At 46.6% G+C, this 15,653-nt stretch overlaps 1 protein-coding gene across 2 annotated transcripts; it reads left to right on the plus strand.

Annotated features, from left to right (window-relative positions):
* The first annotated feature begins 369 nt into the window (after positions 1-369).
* HNRNPUL2 (heterogeneous nuclear ribonucleoprotein U like 2) lies at positions 370-13,976 on the plus strand. Of its 2 annotated transcripts, XM_025445875.3 has the most exons (14): positions 370-1,114; positions 3,024-3,159; positions 3,438-3,514; positions 3,737-3,876; positions 4,177-4,267; positions 4,365-4,477; positions 4,908-5,171; positions 5,351-5,473; positions 6,298-6,426; positions 7,225-7,393; positions 9,183-9,383; positions 10,658-10,731; positions 10,987-11,094; positions 11,211-13,976. In XM_025445875.3, the coding sequence occupies exons 1-14, from the start codon at positions 574-576 to the stop codon at positions 11,289-11,291; spliced, it is 2,247 nt and encodes a 748-aa protein (XP_025301660.1). In that variant the 5' UTR covers positions 370-573; the 3' UTR covers positions 11,292-13,976. The 2 variants fall into 2 exon arrangements, 1 of the variants encoding a protein (XP_025301660.1); XR_007403537.1 differs by lacking the exon at positions 10,658-10,731 and having other exon boundaries at positions 11,211-11,252.
* The last annotated feature ends 1,677 nt before the right edge of the window (positions 13,977-15,653 follow it).

Below are 15,653 nucleotides of genomic sequence, written 5' to 3' on the forward strand. Positions count from 1 at the left end.
AGACGGGAGTAAGGGTGGTGACGGGGTGGGAGGGGCAAGTGGGAAGGGAGCTCCCCCGCGGCTGCGCAGAGCCCGGGGCTGGAAGTTCGGGAAGGCGGGCGGGCGCGCACACGCCTCGGTGCTACGAGGCACTTGAACTGAAGCCAGGCTTCCCCGTCTCCCGCTCCGGTGCGGCTGCGCGGTGAAACCACTGGCGGCGATTGGCCCAGGGGTGAGAGGGGGCGGGAGGGAAGGGGAGGGAAGGGGAGGGAAGTCCGTCGTCCTCGGCGCGCGCCCGCCCGCGGCAGGGAAATCGAGGGGGCAGGAAGGGAAGCAGTTCCCCGTTGCGTTGTTTCGGGCTCGGGGAGCCGAAAGGGGGAGGGGAGGAGGAGGGAGAAACAAACCCTACGTCGCAGCGGCTGCGCGCGGCCTTCGCTGCCTGCCTGCGTGCGTACGTGCGTGCGCTCGCTCGCGCGGGCTCAGTGCTGGCGCGTGAGGCGGAGGCGGGCGGCGGCGGCGCCTGCGCGGTCGGGCTCGGTCGACGGTTCGCAGGGGAGGAGGCGGCGGGAGGCGGAGGAGGCGGCGGCGGCGGCGATGGAGGTGAAGCGGCTGAAAGTGACCGAGCTGCGGTCGGAGCTGCAGCGGCGGGGCCTGGACTCGCGCGGCCTCAAGGTAGATCTGGCGCAGCGGCTGCAGGAGGCGCTAGACGCCGAGATGCTGGAGGACGAGGCCGGCGGTGGCGGGGCCGGGCCCGGCGGGGCCTGCAAGGCGGAGCCTCGGCCTGTGGCCGCGTCGGGCGGTGGCCCGGGCGGGGACGAGGAGGACGACGAAGAGGAGGAGGAGGAGGACGAGGAGGCGCTGCTTGAGGACGAGGACGAAGAGCCACCCCCTGCCCAGGCGTCGGGCCAGGCCGCGCAGCCGCCGCCGGAGCCCCCGGAGGCGGCAGCCATGGAGGCCGCGGCCGAGCCCGATGCTTCCGAGAAGCCGGCGGAGGAGGCCACGGCTGGGTCAGGTGGGGTAAATGGTGGCGAAGAGCAGGGCACCGGCAAGGGGGAGGAAGACGAGCCAGAGGAGCGGAGCGGGGATGAGACGCCGGGATCCGAGGCGCCGGGTGACAAGGCCGCAGAGGAACAGGGTGAGGAGCTGGCAGCGGAGCCCGTCCCCAAACTGCCCCCGACCCAGCACTCAGCCGTGCACCGCGGGGTCCGATTCCTTGTTCTCAATTGCCTGGAAGCGCAAGATTCCCGGCGCCTTTTGGTGGGAGTTCCCAGGGGAGTTGGCTTTCATTCTTGGCCCACCTTGCTGGAGGGTTTGACTGCCCCTGGTGGCCCCGCTCTCTGCAGGAGAGACGTTCCTGCCTAACTTGGTTCCTTAGTGGTAGTGGATGGAAGTAATTTTGCATGCGAACTGCTTGTGAGCTACCTGTGGAGCAGCCTGTCGCGGTATTGGTTATCTCTTCCTTAAGCGGGAATGCGCTGAGAGATTGGTGCTTACACGGACGGCCAGACCGGACTGTTGGAGGCTTTGGCCTTTGGGTTACCTGAGTATTGATATTTCCGTTTTAAAAATATTGAGCAATAGTCTAAGTTCGCTAAAGTTCGCTCCATCCCATTGCTGGAGCTTGAGCCACACGGTGAATCTGTAAGTCTAACCTTGCTCCTGCTTTAGCAGCCTGTGGTGTGAGGCTATGGAGTTTAATAGTTAACTAGTGAAGAGACGGTCTTAATCTAGTGCATTTAGAACTAGCCAACCCTCTTGGCTAGAGGTTTTATCTTGTCTGAATTCTTATGATTAAATTTAAATCTTTTCACTGAGTCCATGGATGGGAAAATGTGTGGATTTGCTGCACACTTGGTTAGTCTTTTACATTTTAGGTCCCTGACTTCCTGAATTGAAACGATTGAGGTGTTGGTGGCTCCATTGAGTAACCTGGGAAGAAAATGTGTGGAATTGCCCCAGGGAGTTAGTGACCTTTCTCTTTTCTTTTGAAGTGGTTGGATGGTTAGAGCTGATCCGTACCTGTCTGTCCGAGTAGGCAGGAAAACTAGAGCTGTTTCCGAGTCTTACTATGAAGTGGGTTGCCTTAGTTCTTATAAGAGATTTTTTTTAGGCTGCTATTAGTAATCATGGTATAATTGGAACCCATTCTAAGACAGTCACATGCAACTTGCAGATTGTTTGCTCTGTGTCCTGGAACAAAAATCCCATTACATAACCTTTGACTTAACGTGTATCCCAAATAGCAGATAAAAAAGGTTTTGAGAGAGAAAAGACTGCTTTAAATAAATTATTATTTTAAACGCTTGTTTTACAAACTAAGGAAAATTTTCAGATCTTTTTTCCTCTTGCAGAGAATGTTGCTAAATATATGATAACACCTTTCTGCCCCAAATTATGTGCAGTAAAGATGCAGTATTATTTATGGGTCTCTTGTGACTTAATGGTTTGCCCTTGACAACTTTCAGTAAAGCCCATGGTAAAAATATAGCTTTGTATATGCACCTGAGTCCATTTGCTGTATAAGTAAATGCTGTGAAGGGCTGTGCATTCTAAGCTAGAAAGGCAAACTCTTTAAAACACACACACACACACACACATATTGAGACATCTATATCATGAAGCTGCTGAAGAGTGATGGAAAATGTATATTAAGTGCCTAGCTTACATTGAAATTTGACAAGAGTCTAAATTAACCTATGAAATTTTTAAAGACTTAGGGGATTTTTAAAGATGTCATATTGGTGGGAAAATCTGCAGGTTTGACCTGATTTAAGTAGATAAATTTAGAATGCAAAAATTGTCCAATTTTTATCTACTGCTCGACTGTAATTAGCTCATAATCATAATGTCCGTCCTTTTTTCTAAAGTACCAGTCAATGACAGGAGGATGATCTTTAGAAATAAACGTTCTGTGGATGCAGTGGGAATAACCTGGCTATTCTGATTAGATAGATACTCAGATCCCTTTTTAGTTTCTATTGGTTCTGAGCTTATTCTACACTCCAGTATGAAAACTGCTGATTTTCTTTCCCTCCTTTTTGTAGGAGATGACCAAGATAGTGAAAAGTCAAAACCAGCAGGCTCAGATGGTGAGCGGCGGGGGGTAAAGAGACAGCGGGATGAGAAGGATGAACATGGCCGAGCTTACTATGAATTCCGAGAGGAGGCTTACCACAGCCGGTGAGGGAAACAGCCCCTTTCGTTGAAAGGAGTGTCTGCTCTGATTTTGATATACCTGATGTTGATTGGAGAGAGGGGTGGATCTAAAATCAAATAGGCTTTTATAGGTATAAGTTTTAGATTGAATCTGTTCTGAAAGCTCCTGTTGCTGTTTTCATTGTTGAAAGAAGCTGTCTTTTGGAATTTTGTATTCACTGATAGTTTAAAACGTTATACAGACACCCATTAAGGAAGAGGACTTTGGATACACTGTATTTGCTTTTTTCTCATACCCATAGCTCAAAGTCTCCACCACCCCCTGAAGAAGAGGCAAAAGAGGAGGAGGAGGATGAAACTCTTGTGAACCTGGACACGTGTATGTATAAGGCAGATAGGTTGGGGTTTTCAGCCATACAGAGATGATTTTGGATGTTAAAATTTCATGGCCTGCAATTTTTAAGAGATGTAGCAATGGGAGACTTGTATCCATTCCTGACAACTAGGTTTATTTGTGTTCTGTTGGTGGCTTTTAAGTGTCAGGCTTTGGAATAAACAGATTGCTTCTAACAGATACTTCGGATCTGCTTCTTTCTAACAGATACCTCGGATCTCCATTTTCAAGTGAGCAAAGACCGCTATGGAGGGCAGCCACTTTTCTCAGAGAAGTTTCCCACCCTTTGGTCTGGTGCAAGGAGTACTTACGGTGTGACAAAGGGGAAAGTCTGCTTTGAGGCCAAGGTAGTATATGCAGCTCCTTAAGACCATTCATTTCTTATTCATTAAACTACTATGTGTTAGGTTCCTGCCCACCAGTATTTTATTAATGCAGTGAAAGGTACCACGTTTTAATGATAATCTGAGCTCCAGTAACTAAGAAATTGACGTCTGTGGCTTTGGTTTAAGTTCATTGATTGCTGTTATTCTGATGTTGGATTGTGATAGTTGTTTTCAGTTTATATAAGAGTCTTGTTTTTCTAACCCAGACTTTGCTCCTGAGTTGGTCAGAGTCTCTGAGAGTTCCTTTTCTGACTTGGCCAGGTAACCCAGAATCTCCCAATGAAAGAAGGCTGCACAGAGGTTTCTCTCCTTCGAGTTGGATGGTCGGTTGATTTTTCCCATCCACAGCTTGGTAATGCTATTTTTAACTTAATCATTAGTGTTTGCTGCTATGTTGCTTACTCCATGGGAAGTTTGGATGTAGGTAACTAATTTGTTCACTGTTCTAGGTGAGGATGAATTCTCCTATGGTTTTGATGGACGAGGACTCAAGGCAGAGAATGGGCAATTTGAGGAATTTGGCCAGACTTTCGGGGAGAATGATGTCATTGGCTGCTTTGCTGTAAGTGCTCCTAAAAGTTACAGATTCATAGCAAGGAGTGGATAGAGGGCTCTGGGAATTCAGTTTCCTCCCCCTGCCCCCCATAAGTAGGCTCCACACTAGGCCACTTAGCATGGAGCCTACTTCCTTTGTCGTGTTGTCAAATTTCTGAAAGGTAAAATCTGGAATATATCAATGAGTTTAGTGCAGGGCTTGAACCCACAACCATGAGATCAAGATCTGGGCTGAAATCCAGAGTTGGATACTCAGCCCACTTGGCCACCTAAGTGCCCTTCAGTTTGCTTCATGTTAGCTCCTATCTTTTATGTGTTTGATGCATTGTTTGCTTAGTTGTGTTTAACATTTTGAGTTTAAAAAAAGATTAAGTTGTAAGATTTAATTAGTTTAAACCTCATAAAGTCATAAATGCTCTTGTCTGTTGTCATTGTAGAATTTTGAGACCGAAGAAATAGAACTTTCCTTTTCCAAGAATGGAGAAGACCTAGGTGTGGCTTTCCGGATCAACAAGGAATCCCTGGCTGACCGGGCCCTCCTACCCCATGTCCTCTGCAAAAATTGTGTTGTAGAATTAAACTTTGGTCAGAAGGAGGAGCCCTTCTTCCCACCACCAGAAGAGTTCATGTTCATTCATGCTGTGCCTGTTGAGGAGCGCGTGCGCACTGCAATTCCTCCCAAGACCATAGAGGAGTGTGAGGTATGCCAGACAATATGCAAAAACTTAGTATTTGTGCTTTGGAATGGTTGGTCTAAGGCTTTTCTTAAAGTATTTTCTTGAAGTTTTATTGAACTGGGGCAGGTGATGATGTTCTTAAATCAGGTTTTGTAAACGTGATCCTCCCTTTTCACGGTATTCCTGGCTCTGTTTACTTACAGGTGATTCTGATGGTAGGACTGCCTGGATCTGGAAAGACCCAGTGGGCACTGAAATACGCAAAAGAAAATCCTGAGAAAAGATACAATGTCCTGGGAGCTGAGATTGTGCTCAATCAAATGAGGGTGAGTTGCTGGGAGAGGTTAGCCATGGTATTTACTCTGGAGGTTTCAAGAAATGCCTATAACCTTTTCCTGATGGAGTTGGTTGGGTCTTTTGAGGGTCGAAGAATAAGGATCCCACAAATGGGAAAATGAATTCTCAATATATGTTTAAGGGAGTTTTTATTTCCTTGCTGTGTTGTCAAATTTCTGAAAGCAGGCAAAATCTGGAATCTATCCAGATGAAGACTGGAAATGACTCTTAGAAAATGGGTAACATACGGGAATCCCTGGGTGGCTCAGCGGTTTAGCGCCTGCCTTTGGCCCAGGTCATGATCCTGGAGTCCCAGGATCGAGTCCCATGTCAGGCTCCCTGTATGGAGCCTGCTTCTCCCTCTGCCTGTGTCTCTGCCCTTCTCTCTGTGTGTGTCTTTCATGAATAAATAAATAAAATCTTAAAAAAAAAAAAAAGAAGAAAGAAAGAAAAAGAAAAGAAAATAGGTAACATGGGATCCCTGGGTGGCTCAGCAGTCTAGCGCCTGCCTTCGGCCCAGGGCATGATCCTGGAGTCCCAGGATAGAGTCCCACATCAGGCTCCCTGCATGGAGCCTGCTTCTCCCTCTGCCTGTGTCTCTGCCTCTCTCCCTCCTTCTCTCTCTCTCTCTCTCATGAATAAGTAAAATCTTAAAAAAAAAAATGGGTAACATACACTGACAGCATTGAGGAATAGGAGTGAACTGCTGTGATAGCTTTGGTGGCATCTAAAGAGGTGGCCTTTACCAGTGACTCTTGGGTTTGAACTTGCATAACTTCTTGTGTTTCTCTTCACTTCCTCTTAAACTCCTCAGATGAAGGGGCTTGAAGAGCCAGAGATGGACCCCAAAAGCAGAGACCTTTTAGTTCAGCAAGCCTCCCAGTGCCTTAGTAAGCTGGTCCAGATTGCTTCCCGGACAAAGAGGAACTTCATTCTTGATCAGGTATTGTTCAGATATTGAAAAGAAACCTGGAGCACCTGCTGGCTGAGTCCGTGGTACATGCTGCTCTCAATCTTGGGGTTGTGTGTTCCAGCCTCACGTCAGGTGTAGAGACGACTTAGAAAAAGAAGGAAAGAGGGATCCCTGGGTGGCGCAGCGGTTTGGGGCCTGCCTTTGGCCCAGGGCGCGATCCTGGAGACCCGGGATCGAATCCCACGTCGGGCTCCTGGTGCATGGAGCCTGCTTCTCCCTCTGCCTGTGTCTCTGCCTCTCTCTCTCTCTGTGACTATCATAAATAAATAAAAATTAAAAAAAAAAAAAAGAAAGAAAAAGAAGGAAAGAAATCTAATTTTAAAGAAGGTCTAAAGATGAAAAATTATCTGATAAAATTGTTTATGGTCCAAGTGGGGTACATATGTAGAGGGAATCCGAATTAAGGGTCAGAAGTAGGTGACCAAATTACGACTGTTTATGTTATGGTCATAATGTTTTTTGAACTCAGAAATGCCTTTTACGCGTGTTTTTACCATACTATAAAACACATAATAGAAGGTGGTAGAGCATTAGAGCTTATTTGGATTTCTGGCTCTACCACTTACTAGGTTCGTGACTTGAGGCAAGTCTTGGCCTCTGAGTCTCAATTTTTCTGATCCTCATCGGGGAGAATTTGAAAAATTAGAGGAAATTGTGTCTGTAAGACCCTGTAATCTCTTGCTTCACTTGTAGAAGATGCTCAGTAAGTTGGTTGAGTACAAGTGGTAATTTGCATTTCTAAAACATCTGTTATCCTTCTGCCCCCAGTGTAACGTGTACAACTCTGGCCAACGACGGAAACTGTTGCTGTTTAAGACTTTCTCTCGGAAAGTGGTGGTGGTGGTTCCTAATGAGGAAGATTGGAAGAAGAGGCTGGAGTTGAGAAAGGAGGTGGAGGGAGATGATGTGCCTGAGTCTATAATGCTGGAAATGAAAGGTGTGCTAACATTATACAAGTTAGGGAGCTTGTCTTTGATCAGTGCATGCCTTACCCAGGCCTCTTAGCACCTCTTAGCATCTGGAGTGCTTCTCCACATCTAAAGAGTAAATCCTGGGATGCCTGGCTGGCTCCGTCAGTACAGCGTGCGACTCTTGACCTCATTGTCATGAGTTAGAGCCCGTAGGTGGGCATAGAGGTTACTTAAAAAAAAAGAAGAAGAAGAAGTAAATCCTAAGAGTAAATTAATGGGTGTGAGCACTTAGAGATGAATGAATGAGGAGGGTGACTGGTGAAGCAGTAAGTTCTTGACTCATTCTAGAGAAGATACAAAGAGGGAGGGAGTAATCGACCACAGCGTGATTAAACTCAAAGCAGAGGCTTTCTTGAGTCAGCTATTGATTTAGTAAAAGCTTCAAGGGTGTTTACTGGTTGTCCAATACTATTTTAGGCATAGGGGATAGCAAATAAAATGAAGCTTTGCCTTCATTGAATTTATGTTCTAGAGGGGGGAGGTTATTATAGTCTAAGTGAAAATACAGTGTTTGGAGTAAACAATCTCATCAGTATATTTTGATTTTTAATATCACATTAGGATTGTTCTTTGGTTTTGGTTTTGATCTGTGTCTGAAATTTTTATTTTTTATTTTTTATTTTTTTGAAATTTTTAATGCAAAACAAAACCTTATAGCATCATTTCCATCTTGATTGACCCCTTTTCCAGTTGTTCCCTTCAGAGTGTGATTCTCCACCCCCCACACCACCCCGGTTGCTGCCTTCAGCTTCTACCATCCCACCTGTCTTATCAACTACGACTGGCTCTTTGAATTATGATAATGCCCAAGCACAGGAGCTGATTACACATCTAAGAGCTGGGATTTTCCAAGTTAACTATGCCAGTCCATAACTGATAATCAGGCATGCAGAGGAATTTAGTTCAGTTTTGTTAAACTGAGGGCTAACTGAATTCATCCAAGAATCAGGAGTGCCCCATTGAGCTGAATTCCCTGAGACCTGGCCTCTGAACTTCGTGTCTGGGGACTGGCTGGTGTGCTGGCCCATCATGCACAGGTGGTAAATGAACTCCCCTGTACTCTTGCTCCCTATTATCCTCATGTAGATGAGTAAGTGCCTTTTGGTTTGGGTCAGTTTCTCATGGAATCTCTCTTAAAAGTGTGTTTCCTGGGGTCTTTACCTAATTGACACCAAAACTTTCTCAGTTATTTTTTAGCTTTTGCTACCTGCATCTGTCCTGATAAGAAACTTTTAACTCAATTCACTGTTAATTTACTATGGATCACTCGAGAAATTGTAAATCTAGTTTGCAGATAGCCTTTTGCTTGGGGCTGTTACAGTTTGGGGAAAAGCTTCTTTCTGGTAGAAGAAGTGCATTGTTCATTTAAATGTAAGTGGGGGGAAAAATAAAAAATAAAAATAAATAAATGTGAGTGAGTATGAACCCAGCACCTTGGTGTGCATTTAGTAGATGAGGGTTAGAAAATCCAGCTTCGGGGATCCCTGGGTGGCGCAGCGGTTTGGCGCCTGCCTTTGGCCCAGGGCGCGATCCTGGAGACCCGGGATCGAATCCCACATCGGGCTCCCGGTGCATGGAGCCTGCTTCTCCCTCTGCCTGTGTCTCTGCCTCTCTCTCTCTCTCTCTGTGACTATCATAAAAAAAAAAAAAAAAAGAAAAAGAAAATCCAGCTTCGTATGGTGGGCTTTTCATGGTGAAATCTTGCACATACATGTGCTTTTCGCGTCCCACGACCTTCTCTCTTCCTCTTAACAGCCAACTTCTCTCTGCCTGAAAAATGCGACTACATGGACGAGGTGACCTACGGGGAGCTGGAGAAGGAGGAAGCTCAGCCCATTGTCACCAAGTATAAGGAGGAGGCAAGAAAGCTGCTGCCCCCCTCTGAGAAGCGGACAAACCGCCGAAACAATCGAAACAAGCGCAACCGGCAGAACCGAAGCCGAGGTCAAGGCTACGGTGAGTCCCAGGGACCTGCCAGCTCCTGGTGTCAGTGTGTTGTCGGTGCCACGTACAGCAGGATCCACAGCAAAGGCCCAGGACACCAAGTCAAGTCATAGGCAATAAGGAAGTACTCTCTTTATGGAGCTGGTTCTTCCTGTGTCCTTCTCCCCCACCTCCTTATGCTTTTCCCATAATTCTTCCCTCAACAAAGGGTAGTTATTTTGCAGCAGGAATACTTGTTTCCTTGAAAAGCAGTGCTTGGGCTCTTGTCTAGTTGTCATTTTTACATCAGTGCCCCATTTCATCTCCTACTTGAGTGTTGGCAGTATAGCCTTCAGATGTGTACAGGGAAATCAGATTCTCAACTTAAGGTTTTTTGCTGCTGCGTGTGTTGGATCAACACAGCTGTGTAGACTAGAAAGTGAATGCATTATTCAGTAATTTGGGGGGTTACAAAGTAAGGCTAGTAGTGGAATTAATTTATCTCCTGCACATCTAGTTTGTCAGTTAACCCCATGGTGTACCTTCACTGACCTTTAAAATGTTTGTGTGTGGGATCCCTGGGTGGCGCAGAGGTTTGGCGCCTGCCTTTGGCCCAGGGCGCGATCCTGGAGACCCGGGATCGAATCCCACATCAGGCTCCCGGTGCATGGAGCCTGCTTCTCCCTCGGCCTATGTCTCTGCCTCTCTCTCTCTCTCTCTCTCTCTCTCTCTCTCTCTCTCTCTCTGTGACTATCATAAATAAATAAAAAAAATTAAAAAAAAAAAAAATAATAAAATAAAATGTTTGTGTGTGCCTGTGTATGTAAGTCAGCAATATGTTTGAGTGCCTGCTATGTCCTAGGCACTGGGAATACCAACCAAGTTCTTGTTCTAGACAGCTTAGTATTTATACTTTGTTTCATTGGTATAAAATACTGGGTCTGGGTTATAGGATATCTGGGGTCCCTTCCAACCCTGAAAGTCTGTGATCCTCTGAATGGCAGTTTTTATTCCTGTCTCTAACTCTGCCATGTATCCTTTTGCCATCTTAAATGTTTTGCAGGAGTTGGGGAGCTTCAAAAGCAAGGTGGCTTGGTTTTCTTGTGTCTGTATTCCTCTGCCCTCCCACTTCAGACTATTTAAAAAACTCCTGGCTGGTAATTAATTACCATTGTGTGAGCCTGACAGAAGCAGGCTTCTGTATTCCCCTCAGAATTGCCTTTGGCTCCGACTTTTTGATTTCCACTCAGACATGGAGCCAGGACCCCATGCCAGCTGTCTGAGCGCGCTCTCCATTTCTCTTCCAGTGGGCGGGCAGCGCCGAGGCTACGACAACCGGGCCTACGGGCAGCAGTACTGGGGGCAGTCTGGAAACAGAGGGGTGAGTGCAGCTCTCCTGCTCCTCCCTCTGGGTTGTGATGGCCATTCCTATTGGCTTGGGGGAGCAGAGTGGTTTGGGCTGTTTTCTCAGGGCTTATTAGGGTTTTGCCCATTTGATGTGTTCCTCTGGAAGACCTTATTTTGGGGAGACTCAGCCTGTTGATAATATCAAGCTACGATGTGTGTCTCGTTTAAAATGGGATAGCAGTGGATCATGATGCTAAAAACCCATAAATCTTCACTCCTCCTTTCCCAGGGTTACCGTAATTTCTACGATCGATACAGGGGAGACTATGATCGATTCTACGGGCGAGATTACGAGTACAACAGATACAGAGACTATTACAGACAATACAATCGGGATGTGAGTATCTTCTGGAGCTAGAGCATGGGGGTGGCAGGACTAGAGGAATGAGTGTCATGCCTCTCCGTCCTCGGCCAGCTGTGGCTCCGAGTGATGGGGTTTCCCCTCTCTTCTAGTGGCAGAATTACTACTACCACCACCCCCAGGACAGAGACCGATACTACAGGAACTACTACGGTTACCAAGGGTATCGGTGAAGCCCCTGTCATTCTCGCCTGTCAGCCATGAAGCTGAGTCTCTAGGGGTGCCAGGCACCCCCCAAAACACAACCAAGGAAAACAGGGGCTGTTCGGGTGGGGCTGAGCTGCCGGGGAGGGGCGGTGGGGGGGGAGGGTGCACAAGCAGGGGCAGGGGAGGGGGGAGGCGGAAACAACAAAACTGTACATTTTTTTTAAAAGTTTGTTGAAAAGAATATTGTCTTATTCTATAAAACATTTCAAACCTAGTTAGATATTTGTAATCAAAAAACATTTGCGCAGAAAGCAGCACTTAGGGCTGCCTGTCCTATATCCTGCAGTTGGACAGGAAAAGAACTGAAAATGTCACCCTTCTGACCCATAAGGCAGCTGGACTGGCAGCCAAGGAAGGGAGAGTGATGAGGTGGTGCGGAGAGGGTGGGCACGCATGTGAGGGCACTCTCTCCAGAGCAGGCAGGAGTGGGGACAGAGGGAGAGCTTGTGACTGGGGCAGTGAAAATAAACGATTGGCTCTTATCAATCACTTGCACCAACTAACCGTTTGTATTTTTTTTTTACCGACCTTTCCCTCTTGGGATATCTGGTCTAGTGGGCTGGGAGGCCGAAGTGTCCCTATCTCCACTTGCCTGTACCTCGTGCTGTTTAGCTGAGGCACGGAGACTACCAGTTGGGTGGTTCTATTATATAGGATTCCCAGGTCAAGGAGGCAGAGGGACTGTTGGTGATGGCAGAGCAAAATAGCCTCCACCCTCTCTGTACCCAGTAATGAATTTCCACAGAACCTTGGTGGAGAATGGCATTGCTGCCCTCAGCCTGAAGATTGTGATTTGCCAGTCTCTACTCTCTGTCTTCCAAGCTCGAGACAGGCGGGAAGTCTCTGAAATCATCTCTGTTAGAGTATCTGTCCTCTTATAGTGCAAGAGAAGGAACGTTTCTCAGGGTTTCAGCTCACACAGAAACGAAGCAGGGTTCTTTTCTCTTTTCGCTGCAGCAGGATATGTATATAGGTGAATCCTGTGGTGTGGGCTGTGGGGCCCAGGTGCTGAGAATAGCAACTATTTTATACAGTGTGGAGGGCAGAAGCCCTGCTGGTTTTTTTGATACATAGGTAGAGAGTGGATAGAAGGGGAGGGGGGTGGGGGGTGGGAGGCAGCTCAGGGGGCTGCCGAAACTGGGGAAGGGCGCGAGAATGTGAGTGTGTATAACGTATGCATGAGAGGGAGCACCCCCTCCCCACTTCTTGAAACAGGATTCCTCCAGGGGTGCTGTCCCTGTGTGTCCCCAGAGAAGCCTCCAGACAAGAGACTTCAGTTGGGATAGTTTTTGTTTGTAACTTTACCAACAGCCTCCCGGTTCTTGATAAACAGCTTCAGGTTGCTGGACTCAAGAGGACGGGTGGGATATGAGAATGCTCTTCCAGTACTCTGCTTCTGTTGTAATTCATTTTCCTGCTCAGCATTGTGTCAGCCAAGAGCTTGCTCCGGAAACACCACACATGCAGCACTTCTGAGGGAGGGAAAACCCAGGGTTGTGCTGCCCACTGAGGCCTCACTTCGTTTCCCCACCTGGGCAGTTCTTGGTTTAAAATTTTGTGCTGAGATTTAACTTTCCTCTCCCTCTGCCATCATTCCCTCCATGCAACCCTTCCCTAGGTGTGCAGGCCCACATTCTGGCCCTCTAGTCAAACCCCTGTCCCATACACCCTTCTGCCCCACAAGTACCTCTGATCCTGAGGCCAGCAAAGGGGTGCTGGTAGGAAGGAAGTCAGCTTGCTCCTCATGACATCCTTTCTGTGGGCGCCTGCTTCCTTGTGGTGCCTTCATGGATTTGTGTGTGGCAATGGGTGAAGTGATTGCATGAACTTTGCTGTAATCCACTAACAATTTCTTAGGGGAGTTTAAGAAAGCTTTGCTCATAGTGTCAGGCAAGGAGGTAAAAACTGGAGCCTAAAGAAATTCCCTTGGGGCAAGATTATGTGACAGTAGAAAATTGGATTTGAGGCAGAAGTTGCCATCTCCTTTCAAATGTTCTGTCCTCCAGCAAATAGCATCTTTTTATAGTGTCTGATGTGTTTGGCGGATGCTATACCCTAGGGGCCACGGGGACAAAGCTCAAGCCATTTGGCAGTTTTGGGAGGTGGGGGACGGCTGGGGGAGGTACTTGCTATTAATTTTTGACACCAGAAAGTCATCTTTTTAAAAATTTTTTAAAAAGCTGTTTTTCTGATGGAGAGTGAAACTGCCACATCCTTGTCACTTTAACCCAAGAGATCACTTGCAACAACAGTAGATGTCTGGGTTTTGTTTCTGTCTGTCTTTTTATTGTGAAAAAAACAATGTTAAGGGGTGGGGGGTGGGGAATGTGGATTACCAAGAGGGATTCCTAGCCTTGTTTTCCTTAGAAGACTTGTTTAGTGTTTTATCAGACATCTCTTGTAGTTGTTGTAGATGGAAACGCTCATGAGATAAACAAACACCACATGGAGCCTGTAAATGTTTTTGCACAACTTGTAAAGCATTCTTGGAAGTGGCCAGTAAAAAAGGGTTTTACCGTTAAAAAAAAAAAAAAATGTAACGTGTCATTGTTTACATCTGTAACTTTTTCCTCCCGTGTTCTCATTACATCTTGGCAAAAATGTAGGCACAGTAGCTTCCAGTTTTAGAATAAATAACCATTTGGATTGAATTCACCCTATCTCCTGTGGCTGCACTGACTGGGGCAGAATGTGTCATTGGGGGGAATTGACTGATTTTTGATGCTGCTTCCTCAAGTTATACTGGGTCCAACCAAGGATGGCTTTTCTCTTGCATGGCTGTTCCTCCCTTCTTATTCTACAATTCACTCGGGAGCCAGCCATGTCTTCACTTGTCGGTTGTTAGCTTGCTTAGTGCCTGCTTATGCCAAGCACTTGAGCCATCAGAGTAGAAGAAAAATCGTAAGCCATGACCTCTCCGTATTTGGCCTATACTAAAACCATTTAGTATTTAGCTTTATTTTTTTTAAAGATGTTATTTATTTATTCAAGAGACACACAGAGAGAGAGAGGAGGCAGAGGGAGAAGCAGGCTCCATGAAGAGAGCCCGACGTGGGACCCGATCCCGGGTCTCCAGTATCATGCCCTGGGCTGAAGGCAGCGCTAAACCGCTGAGCCACTCGGGCTGCCCAGTATTTAGCTTTAAAGCTAAATGTAAGGTTCCATTTGGGAGCCAAATAAGTTTATTAATGAGTCACTGCCATTTAGAAGGAAAAGCCTTACTTATTCCATGGAAGATGTTTGATGGGGGTTATTTCATAGTAAATTTGGAGAACGAAAAGGTAATTTGAATTAACAAAAGCACTATTGCATTGCTAGCACTGAACTGATCCTCCTAACTAATTTCAAAGAGTAGTGATATAACCGATACAGATCCTGCTCTAACTCCTCTCTATGGGACACCGATTCTGATCCCAGGGGCTTACAGCTTTGTATACCTGAAGACCATATCCTTGATTTCAGAGTTTGCCCCATTCTCTAGGATATTTAAAGTTACTCAGTGTTAGAGTTCATTAATTTTTTTTTTTTTAAGATTTTATTTATTCATGAGAGAGAGAGAGGAGGCAGAGACACAGGCAGAGGGAGAAGCAGGCTCCATGAAGAGAGCCCGACGTGGGACCCGATCCCAGGTCTCCAGGATCATGCCCTGGGTTGAAGGCAGCTCCAAACAGCTGAGCCACACCCGGGCTGCGCTCACTAATCATTTTTTTTTTTTTTTTTTTAAATTTATTTTTTATTTATTTATGATAGTCACAGAGAGAGAGAGAGAGAGGCAGAGACACAGGCAGAGGGAGAAGCAGGCTCCATGCACCGGGAGCCCGACGTGGGATTCGATCCTGGGTCTCCAGGATCGCGCCCTGGGCCAAAGGCAGGCGCTAAACCGCTGCGCCACCCAGGGATCCCTCACTAATCATTTTTAATGGTTATTTATAGTTAATGCCTGGTCTCTGGTAACCTCTTAAACCCCCTTTTCCCCCAACGAGGGCTGTAGCCATTTACCTCCAATATGATGAATATGAAAATTGTGCAGAAAAATTGAACAGAGGTTTAAAAAACAAAGAACTACTATCAAGATTACATTTATTGAGCACTTCTGGCTTTTTACCAAGTCTAAGCTGATGTGGAAATTTTCACTTACTCTCTTGAATTTGCCCAACACTGTGATGCAGTAGAAAAAGAGAGGTCCTTAGGGTCTGCTCTGCATTGCTTGCTATTTAAGCCTATGTAGATAGTCATTCATTAAATATCTGAGTGCCAGCTATGTGCCAGAAACTTTCAGGATGCAGAGATTAAAACAGACTTGATCCTTGGAGGGCCTGGGTGGCTCA

The sequence above is a fragment of the Canis lupus genome, chromosome 18 (genome assembly GCF_003254725.2).
Source record: "Canis lupus dingo isolate Sandy chromosome 18, ASM325472v2, whole genome shotgun sequence".
NCBI classification, from domain to species: Eukaryota; Metazoa; Chordata; class Mammalia; order Carnivora; family Canidae; genus Canis; species Canis lupus.

Bases quoted from the DNA above. Each gene is read 5' to 3' on its own strand.
- HNRNPUL2 (XM_025445875.3), top strand. From the start codon at position 574: ATGGAGGTGAAGCGGCTGAAAGTGACCGAGCTGCGGTCGGAGCTGCAG. The intron at 1,115-3,023 runs GTGAGGAGCTGG...TCCTTTTTGTAG, and splicing joins CAAGGCCGCAGAGGAACAGG to GAGATGACCAAGATAGTGAA. The intron at 6,427-7,224 runs GTATTGTTCAGA...TTCTGCCCCCAG, and splicing joins GGAACTTCATTCTTGATCAG to TGTAACGTGTACAACTCTGG.